This window comes from Astatotilapia calliptera, chromosome 9 (assembly GCF_964374335.1).
Source record: "Astatotilapia calliptera chromosome 9, fAstCal68.1, whole genome shotgun sequence".
Lineage (NCBI taxonomy): Eukaryota > Metazoa > Chordata > Actinopteri > Cichliformes > Cichlidae > Astatotilapia > Astatotilapia calliptera.
Window position 1 is genome coordinate 33,954,582 of NC_137430.1, and position 13,681 is coordinate 33,968,262.

Below are 13,681 nucleotides of genomic sequence, written 5' to 3' on the forward strand. Positions count from 1 at the left end.
AAGTGCTCCAGGATGCTAGGGGGCAGTGGTGAGCTTTTGTTACCTCATGGCTACACAAGCCAGCAAGTACCAATGACCGGATATGGTGTGTGGTAGTAACAGGTAAATGAACTTTTGCTTAATTGCTTAATTAAAGCAACAAAACAACCTGAAGAGCCGGTTGGGAGCCGAAATAGCCGGCTCTATTTAGTGAGTCGAGCCGAAAGAGTCGGTTCTCTAAAAAGAGCCGGAAATCCCATCACTAGTACAGGTGTATTTAGCGCTGTGACATACTCCCCCACGTTTTCCCGACTGCAGGACTGCGTCACCGGTTTGTTTACTATCCCCAGGAGTGACGCAGCTGTTACATAATGGAGTCTGACTGAGCTCGCGCAGTCACACCGGCGCGTGGCTCTGTTGTTGTTGTTGTGCGCACGCAGGTGTTTACGCGACAGCAGCTGATGTGAGAACAGCGCACGCGCTCTGCTGTCATCGTGGGGCGGGAGTCTGAAGACAGGTGGAGACAAGACCAGCGCGAGGACTCCTACCGGATACGAGCCTCGGCACCCGGGCAACAGCTCTCCTCCACAGACCCGTGAAAGTGCCACGGAGAGAGAGGGATGGAGGAGCAGGAGGAGGAGGAAGACCTGGAGGACGAGCTGGACGCGTCTCAGCTAGAGAGGTTCTTGAAGGACGGGAGGAGAGCAAAGTCCCTGCCGGCCTGCCCGGGAGGAGCCCACGGAGCGGAGGAGGGCAGGAAGCGCGTGAAGTTCGCGGACTCCATGGGGCTGAGCCTGGCCCGAGTGAAGCACTTCAGCTCCCTGGAAGAGCCGCAGATCCCCAGCAAGGTCCTGTCCCGGCACAAGAGCTTCCCCCTGGAGCAGCAGGACCTCCTGAGCAGCCTGTGCCACAACTTCGCCGCCGGCTTGCACGCGGACCTCCCGGAGCTCCGGGACACGGAGCGGAGAGTCCGGCGGCTCCGGGTCTGTCTGGAACGGCTCGTCGCGACGCAGCTGGACGTGCGGGGGCACGTGCGGGTCTTGAGCGGCTGCGCCACCGGGAGGGAGGTCGGAGTGAGGTACACCTTCAACGGCTGGCTGTCCCACATGGACGCGCAGGCGGTGCCCGTGGCTGCCGTCGAGCCGGGTTTGGTGGGGGAGCGCTTCGCCTTCACCGTGTACATCCCGCCCCTCGCAGACCCCGGCTCCGCCGTGCACCTCGCCGTTTACCTGAAGTGCGAGGAGGGGGAGTTCTGGGACAACAACGAGGGGCAGAACTACACCGTCAGGTACCGCTGAGTGCCCGGCCTTTGTCAGCGCCGCCTTCCACGTCCCCTGAGCCGTGCGTAAAACCTCTCCATCCTGCGTAAAACCTCTGTATTTAAAGCTGTCCGTTCGTCGCAAAGCTCCTTCCTCGCTTCTGTCTCTGACCTTCAGCTCTGGTGTCCTGCTCTCTCTGGCTCACTGTGCTCAGTTCCTGAGGTCAGGACGCGTCAAAGTTTCAGATGTCACAGCAGGAAAAATGAAATCCTGGCAGAGAAGTTTCAACTTTTCTTTTTAACTGTGACGTGGACACTGCTCACTGATGGACAGTAAAGATTCCTGAATGTTGTCACATGATTCATGTTTAGTAAAAGTAACTGAATCACTTTGGCTGTTTGCCTGCTTCTCGTGACGTCATCACGCGCCGCACTGTAAAACGATGCTGAGCCGAACAGGAAGCAGATTCTGACATGTTGAAGGAGTGTGAGAGGAGTGAGCCTGTCCTCTGCCTTCGAAGCCAGATGTTTCCTCTGTGGTGTTTTTAAAGCTCCAGATGTTTTCAGTGGTGATGCCGTGTCCTCTTCAGCCTGGATTGGTCTGATTGGAGGGTGGTGGCATGGATGCAGAGAGGAGGTTCCCTCCTGAGCCCATCAACCACAGAACCAGGTCCGACTGTAGAGCAGCGCTGCCTGAACACCAGCAGCGGTCAGTACTGGGTTCTTCTAATAAGAGGAACAACAAGTTCTTTATCATTTTATGGGAACCGTTCTCACGTTGCTGGGCAGAGGTGAAGAACCTGTCTCCGCCTCCACTCTGGGAGGATTTTTCTACAGCAGCATGTCAGTGAGGAGCTCATCACTGCTTCTCTTTTCTCTTACTGAACTTTTTAAAAGTTTAAAATCAGTAAAATATCAACATTTATGCAATAATTATGCAAAAGATATTTATAAGCTTAAGCTGGGTCTTTGTTACCTGACGCAGGAACAAATACTCCTGTTGTAGTCAATGGTTGTTTGACCTCTGTGACCTCAGGACCTGTGAGCATGAATGAAAGAGGAGCTGAGGAGCACTACAATGACCTCCTTGAGTTTCTCAGAGTAAAGCTGGAGCTCTCAGACGCTCTGTTGCTACAGCAACCTCACAGCAGCCATGTTATTGGTCACATGATGTCATTAAAAAGGCTCCAATAGCACAAACACGGCCCAGAGGTCCTGTGCTGAGCCTCTGCTGGATGTTAGAGGAACTGCAGGTACTTTCAGCTGGAGGGTGGGGGTGTATGGACGAGCCCGGGGTTCAGGCTCATCACAGAGGTCACAGCTGAGCCTGCAGCTACATGCTAAATGATGTCACACAGTCTGGTGATGGTAGAGCGAGGCGTGCACGTCGCTGTGTAGCTCCTGCAGCAGAGTCTGCAAACTGAAATCAGCAGGTGCAGCCGCACTGACTGAAGCAAGTATTAATCTTTGCTTTCAGCTGTTTTGTCACAGATTTGTGAAATGATTTTTGAAAGAGCTCACGGATCCGGGTGCGACGCTGTAACAGGAAGCCCTCGTTGCAACAGGTTGTGAAATTTCTTCACTGCCAGATTTTCCACAACCAACCGTCAGCAGTATCACTGCAAAGTGGAGACATGAAGGTGCAGCACAGTGAGTGGAAGTCCCCAACCCTCCATCACCGCAGCGTCCACACAAGCCGCTCAGCAGCAGCTGCGCCTCAGCTGCCGTACGACACGTACTTTTAAAGCAAGCATGTTTTATAGCGTTATTTTATATCCTGGTCACATACAAGGTTCTGGTAGCTGATTGGCCAGACTGTCCTGTAGCCATTTTCTCACTTTGGCTCCACTGTACAAGCCGACACGTGTTTCTGTCATTGGATGGTTTCTCTACACCTCAGTGAGTCTGGAGCACATGAAGTCTGCGTCTGCACAGAAAGCTGTAACAACCCTTCACATCCTCCAGTGGACCAGACTGGAGCCATTACCAGGCCATTCCCTGCTCCCAGACCTTATGTTTGACACCTCTGTTTTACAGCACGACAGCACGTGTGTGTGTGTGTGTGTGCGTTTCATGAGCATCTCGTTTACCTTTAAACCTGCAGCCTCTGAGCGGCGCAGCCTGTAGTTGGTCTATTTCGCCTCTAGGTGGCAGCATTTGTCCTTTTCACCTCCCTCTGTGGGCGCATTCACTTCCATAAACTGTTTTTATTTTCATGGCACACATTTAGTTTCTGTCCAAATGATCTCCTCGTGTCCTTCTTGTGTTGTTTTTAGGTTCCCGAGCGCGTGACGGCGTGTGGCTGCGCGTCCTCCATGTGGCGCTGCAGAGCTGTCAGTTTATCAGTGCAGCTGCTTCCTCTCAGCCTCCATCTCTGAACGCTGATGAGCTCCAACCTCTCTGCTTCAGCCCAGAGGAATCCCAGCATTTCAACAGGAAGCGACACTTCAAAATAAAAGCCGCAGCCTTTTATAACTGAGAATGATTTAAAGTTGTGTTTTCTGACCTTACCTGTATTTCTACACGTTCATCCTCCAAACCATTTAAATATGTTTCTGTTTCGATTATCCTGCATCCACCATTTCCCACATTCCACAAAACCCTCAAACAACTCTTTCCTGTGACCGCGTGTGACCTTCTGATGTGTTCCCACCACGATTTAATGAACAAGTACAGCAGGTGTAAGACGATCAACGAGCATCTGGTTGTTTGTTCCCATGATGGAGAACAGGTCTGACACTCCCAGGTTAGGATTGGAGCCACACCCATCCTTCCAGGTCGCTGCGCTCGGTCAATCGGCTTCAGCTGAGACCACAGCGGGCGCTGTTTCTGAGAGTGATCCACGAGCTGAAGCACCGACGCTGACCGGAGACGTACCTGTACAAGAGGAAGCCGAGGAAGAAGCAGACGGATGGGATCGTAGAGAAGAAGAGTGCGGCGATGACTCTGCTCTCTGAACTTCAGTGAAAACCACGAAAGCAGCAGACCTGAAACACCCCGAGCTGGAACGGCTTTCTGTGACCCGTCGCCCACGAGGTGACGGAGAGTCGAATGTTTGTGTGACAATAACTGCGTGCTTCTCCTCTGCTGATTTACAGTTGGATGTTTTTTGCTCCAGACGACGAGCTTGAGGATGATGATGAAACTTTTCTCTACTGAACACAACGTCCAGATAAACACAGAACTTTTGGGGAATCCTGGAGTTTTTTCTGCCATTTAGTGCCGGTCACATGACCCGATCATGTCTCTGTAAATCAGGACTCAAACGGCCGTGACTACGACTGGACGAGCAGAAGCTGCGCGATCCCACGGACGCTGCTGCTCGTCTGGAGATCCTTGACTCCGTCACATCCATCACAGCTGCTGCTTTTCTTTAAACAAGGCCTCGTGTTCGTCATCTGGCCTCGCAAAGGCACTTTGAATAAATCTCAGCTGGACAAACTCGACGTCTGAATGTTTTTATTCGATAATTTCCTGCAAACACAGCAGCACGAAATAAAAAATGGCAGTAAATCTGACCTCGACTGCGTGTAGACTGTACGTAGAAGATGGACGTGTGCGTCGGTCTGAATGAGTCGGCTGCGTGTAGCAGCCAGTCTCTCTTTTTAACCTCAGTAAAATCTGCCTGATGGTCTCAGTCGCAGGTTTTAGTCGTTTAGATTTTGTCCCAATTCAGGGTCAAATGATTTAGGGTGTGGCTACTCTGTGATTGACAGCGACCAGCTCTTTCTTACGCCAACACGTTGGCTGGGTCCATCTTTTATGTACAGGCTCTTCAGGCAGTCTGAGAGGCGTTACGATTGGACGGCAAATTGTGGAACATTTTCGGAGATCATGTTGTTAATCTTCCACGTTTGCTCTCTGGATCAAGTGTGCGTGGTCTCAAACAAGCACACGGACGCTGTGACCGGACTCTGGTTCCTGCGCACCAGCTACACAACAGTTAAGTGGACTCATCCTGCTCCTCGTCCGCCGGGTCATACTTCCTGTCCTGGAAAAGCTTTAATAATGACGCCTGTGAGTGAGCTCCAAAGGCTCCGTTTACCACACTTTTTCTACTTTTGGGTCTCTCTGATGTCACAGAGAGGAACTTATACGGTCACCTAAGGAACAGAAGCTCCACCCACCTGTTGTTCAAACCAGCCAATCAGAATAAAGCTAGTTGAAGGTATTTTTCACCACCAGGGGGCAGTGTTAAGATAGAGGATGTGTTCACGTTTTTTTTAATTTGACTACGAAAAAAATGGTGGAAATGAGCAGAATAGGTCCACTTTAACAGGTGAGTGTCATGGCGGCTGTGACGTCACATGACGCAGTCACATGACGCGTCGTTAGCTGCTTACTGCATGTTTAAATTTTTATTTACATTCGGTTACAAACATATAAAAAGTTTAACAAATTATACACCCGCTGCATTTCTACACAATTTCAGAGCATGAGGATTCGCTGCGGCGCCCGTTGTCACGGTGAATTCAACAATGTAAATTACTTCATTAACATAATGCCACATCATTGGTTGATAGGTTAATCAGGATGAAATGAATTACAGGGTCATTACTGGCGTAGAGTCGGTGATCCTAGAACAGACGCTCCTGCGGGGGTGTGTCTATTTGGTCAGGAGGTCCGCAGCCGCCGCTCGTCTGCTCTAAAAACGCCACCCAACGCTGGGAGGAGGAGCCATGGCAACCTCTCATTGCTATTGGCTGTCAATCAGACGTCGGTGCTTGCTGGTGACATCACATCAGTATGTGATGACATCACTCAGAGGAGTACATGTTGTATATCACCGTGACGATGACTGCAACCAGAGCGGGGACCAGCATGTTCGACCACCAGCTGCAGGACAGACGCACAGTTAGTGGTGCACACAAACCCACTCTGTGTGTGTGTCTGTGCGTGTCTGTGTGTGTGTCTGTGTGTGTGTCTGTGTGCGTCTGTGTGTGTCTGTGTGTGTGTCTGTGCGTGTGTCTGTGTGTGTGTCTGTGTGTGTGTGTGTGTGTGTCTGTGTGCGTGTCTGTGTGTGTGTGTGTGTCTCTGTGCGTGTGTCTGTGTGTGTCTGTGTGTGTGTGTCTGTGCGTGTCTGTGCGTGTCTGTGTGTGTCTGTGTGTGTGTCTGTGTGCGTGTCTGTGTGTGTCTGTGTGTGTCTGTGCGTGTGTCTGTGTGTGTCTGTGTGTGTCTCTGTGCGTGTGTCTGTGTGTGTCTGTGTGTGTGTCTGTGTGCGTGTCTGTGTGTGTGTGTGTGTCTCTGTGCGTGTGTCTGTGTGTGTCTGTGTGTGTGTGTCTGTGCGTGTCTGTGTGTGTCTGTGCGTGTCTGTGTGTGTCTGTGTGTGTGTCTGTGTGCGTGTCTGTGTGTGTCTGTGTGTGTGTGTCTGTGCGTGTGTGTCTGTGTGTGTCTGTGTGTGTGTGTCTGTGCGTGTCTGTGTGTGTCTGTGTGTGTCTGTGTCTGTGTGTGTCTGTGTGTGTGTGTCTGTGCGTGTCTGTGTGTGTCTGTGTGTGTGTGTGTGTCTGTGTGTGTCTGTGTGCGTGTCTGTGTGCGTGTGTGTGTCTGTGTGTGCGTGGCTCACCTGGGCTCTTCCTTCACAGTGGTCACCAGTGTTTCCTGTAAAACACAAAAAGAGTCAGTCCCGTGGCTACATCGCTGTTTACAATAAACCCATCAAAGGGTCAAAGGTCACTGTGATAAATACACCAGGGGGCGCTCTCGAGCTCGCCCAGAATGAGCTGCACAACGTGAACTTTGGCAAGTGTTCATCTTGTTTTTGAAAGAAGAGCTCGACATTGTGACGCGCTGCTTCGTCTGCACCTGTGGAGCTTCCTGTTGGGCTTTAGCCACGCCCCCTAACATCTGCCAGAGTTATCGGTCCAAATTCATGGGCTGCATCCTCCTGAGGACGCATTTGTAGACCGATTACGTCACAGCGACGCGCCGAAGGCTGTCCAAATTCATAGACTCCTCCGAATGCAGCCGACAAATGCATCCTGCTTTTCCCTGAATTTGAAGGATGGGTCGGGTGTGTCCTTCGTGGCCTACCATATCCCAGAATTCATAGTGCGGCCCAGCAAAAGTTTTAAAATTACTCATACTAATCTTTCTGGGTCACAAAATAAACTTTTAACATATTTTCAGGCGAGAAAGTAGTTGTGTAAACATCAAATATCTGCTCGGTTTATCAAGATATCGCATATTTGCCAAAGTGCTTCAACGTTTTCGGAGGCGTCTGTTACCCACCCGCTCGACAGCTAGCCGGGAGCTCGAGGGTCACTGGAGCCGCCGAGAACGGCACAACTCCCGGCACATCATGTTCAGATCACCGCGGACTTTCACTGCTCGGGTTAAACAACTTAGACAACCTAAAAATGTTGTTGTTTGGCTTTATTAATCTCCCGGGTGGTTTTCACACAGCTGAATAAACGTCAAACAGAAAACTGATTAAACAGAAGTGTGAGACGGTCGAGAGTTTACTCCAGTGTCCTGTTATATTTTAGACAGCAAGGAGCAGACGGCGAGTTTATTAACTCCACCGAGACAGCGGTGACGCAGATCAGAAGGCTGGACCGTCACATTTCACAGCCGTTTACTTCCGACCTTCTGAGGACCCGGCCTTCACGGTCTACGTGGGCCGGGTCCTCAGGAGGATGCAGCCTATGAATTTGGACACAACAATCCTTTGGAAATCGGTGCCATGGAACCCTTAACTAACCAATCAGCACGCATTAGCGTTATCCTGGTGCTTTCTGGGGAAAATCAGCTTGTTCTTGTCGTATGTGAGCAGCTCTCCTCAGACCGTCACCTCTTTACATCGTCTCAGTTTAAACGACATGTTTCTGTGATCTGCTGTGATTAAAGTTGTGGCGTGGGTGTGGTGTGGGTGTGGTCTCTGGCCGTCTGCAGAGGAGGGGTGACGCAGTGAGCTCCCGGGGCGGCGCAGGGGCGGGTGAACAGGTGTGCTGGGCTGTGATTGTGACTCTTTATATGTTCACAGTGACAGTCGGAGGGGGAGGAGAGTGGGAGCGTCTGCAAACGCCCCAAACATGCGATCAGCTCAGTCCGACTGAAACGGCTTCACTCACCTCAGGCTGGGAGAGCTTGTGTCTGTCCTCCTGCACACAGAAACACAGAGATGACACAGGCAGCACCTCCCACAGTGCAGTCAAGTCTCACACACACACAAACACACACACAAACACTCACACAGACTCACACAGACACACACACACACACACACACACACACACACACACACTCACCGGGTGCACCTCTCCGATCACCATGCTGCTGGCCATCTCTCGGGCGTCGGTGGAGTGTCCGACGTCCTCGAAGCTCTCCGTGGCGTTTCCTCCGGCCTGCTCCCTCAGCACCTCCTCTCCTCCGGGGTGCTGACACCACAAACACACACAGAGCCGTCAGTTCACCTCCTCACGCACACATTCACACTTTTAAACACACAATTTCTAACCAGTCACTCGTTAAAGTCGAGGCTAAACACAAATCCTCACATTGCTTTAGGTTCCGGTTGCGGTCGGCACGGTAACACGCTGTGACAGGCCCACGTGCACGCTCGCAGTAACACCGATGCTGGTCGCCCTCATCAAACAGAGGCGTGCGTGTCCCTCTCTGCCACGAGAAGCCGTCTCAGTCGCAGAGGCTGTGAGTCAGTCACGCCGCTGCAGCTGCAGAGCCAGTTTCAGCGCTGCATGGTGCAATCAGGCTGCCCACATGCAGGCTGGGGAAACATGGCATACATGACGTGCAGCTCGCCTCTGTCGGGGCGCCTTACAGGACCACAGCTGATGACACGCTGTAAACCTCTCTACACATGAGTTACGTTTGGGACCAGACGTCGACATGGACTGAGACTCGCCCGCGGCCTGTGATTGGACCGTCCTCCCCATCGCCTCTTTGTCTTTACCTGCGTCTCATTAATGAATGATTCACAGGTTCGCTCTGACCTGCAGTGAACCACGGCACTCGGCTCACCTTTGGACAGCTGCTATAAAACAGCTGGATCCAGAAATCGCTGCTGAGCATGTCTTTGAACTCTGAGTGAACCGGAGCAGCGAGACGAGTCGAGAGGCCTCGATCTGTTCGCTGACTGTTGGCCAACACACCCTGAACTCTGTACAAGGAGACGCCATTCATTCAGATAAGCTGTGACCAGGGAGGAGCCGAGCAGCCCGAGGGCCAGGCTGTTAGTCATAACCAAGCAAGGCAACTTTATTTGTATAGCACACTTTCAGCACCAGGCAATTCAAAGTGCTTTAGGGGCAACCGTGGCTCAGGGGGTTGGGAAGCGTATCTGTAACCGGAAGGTCGCCGGTTCGATCCCCGAGCTCTCTGTCCTGGTTGTTGTGTCCTTGGGCAAGACATTTTACCCTACCGCCTACTGGTGTTGGCCAGAGGGGCCAATGGCGCGATATGGCAGCCTGGCTTCTGTCAGTCTGCCCCAGGGCAGCTGTGGCTACAACCGTAGCTGCCTCCACCAGTGTGTGAATGTGAGAGTGACTGAATAGTGGCATTGTAAAGCGCTTTGGGTGCCTTGAAAAGCGCTATATAAATCCACTATTATTACGTGATTAAAGTGATAAAAGAAAGCATTTGTAATAAACCAATAACCAAGAAAATCATTTGTATGAAAATTAAAACAAACAGGTAGAGAGCCATAACAGGATCAGTTACTCATAAGCAAGTCTGAATAAGTAAGTTTTAATTTTACACTTAAAAGAGCTTTGCATGCTCCTGATAGTTCCAGATGTGAGGAGCATCTCCTGCTTCGCCAGGTTTAGTTCTGGTTCTGGGGACGGTCAGTAAACGAGAGCTGGAGGACCCGACTGATCCATGACAGCAGATCTCTAATGCACTCTGGTGCTAACCCATTCAAAGATTTATAAACTAATAAAGTCTATTCTGTGAGCTACAGGGAGCCAGTGCAATGACTTTAGAACTGGAGTAATGTGCTCTGTTTTCTTGGTTCTAGTGAGAACACGAGCAGCAGCGTTCTGGATCAGCTGCAGTTGTCTGTTACAGTAATCAAGGCGATAAATGCCTGGATGAGTTTCTCTAGGTGATGTGTCATCAGTCCTTTAATCCTAGAAACGTTCCTCAGGTGACAGAAGGCTGACGTTGTTATTACTTTGATGTGGCCCTGGAGGTTCAGCTCTCATTATTACACCTAAGGTTCTGGCCTGGTCCGTAGTTTCTAGTTGGACCAGTTTGAGCTGATTACTGATATTTAGTCTTTTTGGGTCCAAAGAGAAGTACTTCAGTTTTGTAGCAGGCATTAGAGTGCACATTAGAGTGCACATTAGAGTGCACATCTGGGTCTTGTATTAAATGTTTCCCTGTATTTGTCTGACAGGTTTAGTTGATTTACAGTTTAAGATTTTCTTTACACAAAACCAAAAACAAAATTCATATTAATTGTAACAGTTTATAACCAGTTGAAGCCATTACTCATCCCTCTAATTACCCAGGGATGAGTAATGGATAATTAAAAGGAAAAACCTGCGTGTTGGGAAGCATTCATGTAACAAAGTGGTCTGCAGGTTCCCTCTGTGGTGGCCATCTTGTTTCCCCAGTAAAGAGGAGGCCTGCCTCAATTGCAGCTCTTTTATAGGCCAGTCTGTATTGAGAAGGCGTGGTCTTTAGAGTATTTGTGCATGATGTCGGCAAGAGACAATAAAACAATTACTTCAGTTAAGATAGAGTGAAGTCTGATGTTTCCCTCACCGCGGCCTCTGCGTAACACTGTGACTCACTAATCTGACCTTTGTGAAGACATTTGCTAATCAATAGACTTCTAACCACAACCCATGAAATGATGGACACAATATTCACAGATCAGTCCTTAATGATTAGCAGCAGTTAGCTTTGTTACGGTAAAACTTTCAATTGTATAAATTATTGTACTTTTGCAGTATTTAAAACCAGATCCTGAGGATATGAAGCCTCCTTTGTTCTAGTCACCAACATGGACTAGCGCTAGCTAACGTTAGCTTAGTCTGCTAATCGCTAACATCAATGAACGGAGGAAACTCCCCATAAAAATAAAAAATAAATGACTTCAGGGGAGATTGTTTTTAATAAGAGAGGAAACACACTCAGGTTAGCTAGCTGGCTGTTAGGGTTTGGAAGTTAGCCACTTTTGGGCTTTTTATTGATCCTCAGAACAAAGCGTGAGCTGGCTTTCTCTGGCTGATGATTGTTTTGGTTGTGAGCCAATTGTCACATTTGCCCGTAGCTTGCATGGAAGACACTGACTTCTCTGCTAACACTGGCTAACTGCTCGCTGAGCGCTGCTGAAACCTAAAACTGTGACACAAACTGGAAGTTGAGAACGTTTACTGTCAAAGTAAAAGCTCCACTGCAGTGCTGCGGCCGCCATGTTTCAAAGGGTTTGTTTGTCATGTTTCCAGATGCAGCGTCTGTTACATTACAGGTGACACAGCAGTCTGCAAGCCTAGCGACCAAAGAAATCACAAGTAAGTGGTTGGTGAATACATTTTTTCCCTAGCAACCAGTAGTTTCCAGGCAGTCAATGTCTGGCCTTCAGGTCTGCCAGCACCCTCTGGCCAACCAGTTGGAGAATAATCATTTTCTCCCAGTGACCTGAGGTTGGCAGATGGTTGCAGACTGGTCCCTAGACCTTTAGTCTCTACACTGTTACATGTCCAAATCATTAACATCATGTGACTAGCTGTCATGTGACCACAAAACCTCATAAGTCTGCAGGAAGTAAAAAGAGGGACCACCCAGGGCATGCTCATTGTCTCATCATTCAAAGCAAACATGGACAGCTGTGCAGCATGTAACTGATGCTCACCTCATCAACTCCAATCAGCTCTGCTATCCAGTGCTTATATCTGCATGTAAAGGGTGTGAACACTTCCACCAGTGGATCCAGTTTCCTGGATATTTCTGATTTGGATCAAAAACTTCCTGCTGTTCATCTTTAATTGAACAATTCCTCACATATGCTGACGTCTCCAGGATTAAATTAACAATGAAAACACATCTGGTTTAGATCTGAAGTGAGTCAGAGCCAGTTATCTCTCTTTGTGTAGTCACATGTTATAAACCCAGCCCCCCCATAGCTGCATCACTGCAGCCTGCCAATGATTCACCAGAGTCTGCAGCACAAAGCCAGAGAGCAAACTGTGGCAGAGTTCATCCAGTGAATCAGCAGAAAACTGAAGCCTGACGATATCTGAAAGCAGAGGGACGGTGTAAAGCTGAGCGGAGGTGGAGGTGAAGGGTCGTGGGGCTGACGCTTTGTGTGCAGCAGTCACATTTGCTGCATGCAAACTGAAACGATCCATGTTTACGGCCTTAGATCGCTCCGTGCTTCAGAGCAGCACGTTAAACCTGCAATAAACCTGCACACAGACGGCCAGGTACCTCTTCATTATATCAACCATCACACCTTTTCTAGACCAATCAGAGGCAGTCGGACGCATTTATTCATTCATATGTTCAAAGAGGCCAAACCTGCCTGAGCCTGGTTGGAAGTTTCTTCCTGTTAAAAGGAAGTTCTTCCTTCCCACTGTTGCCATGTGCTGCATACAGGGTCATCTCTCTAACACTACTAAACTGGTCTAAAACTTTTATTTAAATGTTGCAGGTACCCAGAGTAACTTCACCTTAACTTAATCAAAATCAGTCAGCTCAACAATCGGAACAGAAAATTCTAATAATAATAATAATGGATTGGATTTATAAAGCGCTTTACAATGCCACTATTCATTCACTCTCACATTCACACACTGGTGGAGGCAGCTACAGTTGTAGCCACAGCTGCCCTGGGGCAGACTGACAGAAGCCAGGCTGCCATATCGCACCATCGGCCCCTCTGGCCAACACCAGTAGGTGGTAGGGTAAAGTGTCTTGCCCAAGGACACAACGACCAGGACAGAGAGCCCGGGTATCGAACCGGCAACCTTCCGGTTACAGATACGCTTCCCAAACCCCTGAGCCATATATTGATCAACTGGGAAAAAAAGTCCTTTCAGGTTTATAGTTTAATGTTTAAAAATGTAAATCTGCCAAAATGTTTTAATTAAAATTTTACATACATTATTTTATTATATTTTTTATTATTATGAAATATGTTTTTGTTTTTATTCCCATTTTGTTCCAGTGAAACAAAGAAATCATCACTAAATGTCCCAACATCAGCAAACATTAGGTACAGACTGGCATTGGTCAGTGAAGCTGGTGTCTGGCTTTTAATCAATGCAAAGATCAATACCATCATTTATTGTCACTAAATCGTTTTTGATCAGAAATTGAAACTGTTGAAGATCAATTACATTTTTGACAATTTCCCAATAAAACACGATCAGTTTAAAAATGAAAAATCCAGGATTGACTCGTTCAGCCTGACAGTCCCACTGAACACAGACATCCAGTTTCTAATCAATAATCCTATCCATCTATGTCCAGAGTCTT

At 49.0% G+C, this 13,681-nt stretch overlaps 2 protein-coding genes across 3 annotated transcripts in view; one reads left to right on the plus strand and one right to left on the minus strand.

Moving 5' to 3' along the window:
- On the plus strand, positions 1 to 5,296 carry LOC113029592 (protein phosphatase 1 regulatory subunit 3G-like). Of its 2 annotated transcripts, none has more exons than XM_026180562.2 (2): positions 1 to 1,320; positions 3,514 to 5,296. In XM_026180562.2, the coding sequence occupies exon 1, from the start codon at positions 600 to 602 to the stop codon at positions 1,275 to 1,277; it is 678 nt and encodes a 225-aa protein (XP_026036347.1). In that variant the 5' UTR covers positions 1 to 599; the 3' UTR covers positions 1,278 to 1,320; positions 3,514 to 5,296. The 2 variants fall into 2 exon arrangements, with proteins under 2 accessions (XP_026036347.1, XP_026036346.1); XM_026180561.2 differs by having other exon boundaries at positions 1 to 1,267.
- cyb5a (cytochrome b5 type A (microsomal)) overlaps positions 4,680 to 13,681 on the minus strand; it is a 9,698-nt gene continuing 696 nt past the window's right edge. The window contains exons 2-5 of the mRNA XM_026180569.2: positions 8,485 to 8,613; positions 8,308 to 8,337; positions 6,801 to 6,835; positions 4,680 to 6,073 (exon numbers count right to left, since the gene is read on the minus strand). Of these exons, the coding sequence (XP_026036354.2) occupies positions 5,995 to 6,073; positions 6,801 to 6,835; positions 8,308 to 8,337; positions 8,485 to 8,613 (273 nt within the window). The 3' untranslated portion in view covers positions 4,680 to 5,994. The remainder of the gene's footprint in view (positions 6,074 to 6,800; positions 6,836 to 8,307; positions 8,338 to 8,484; positions 8,614 to 13,681) is intronic.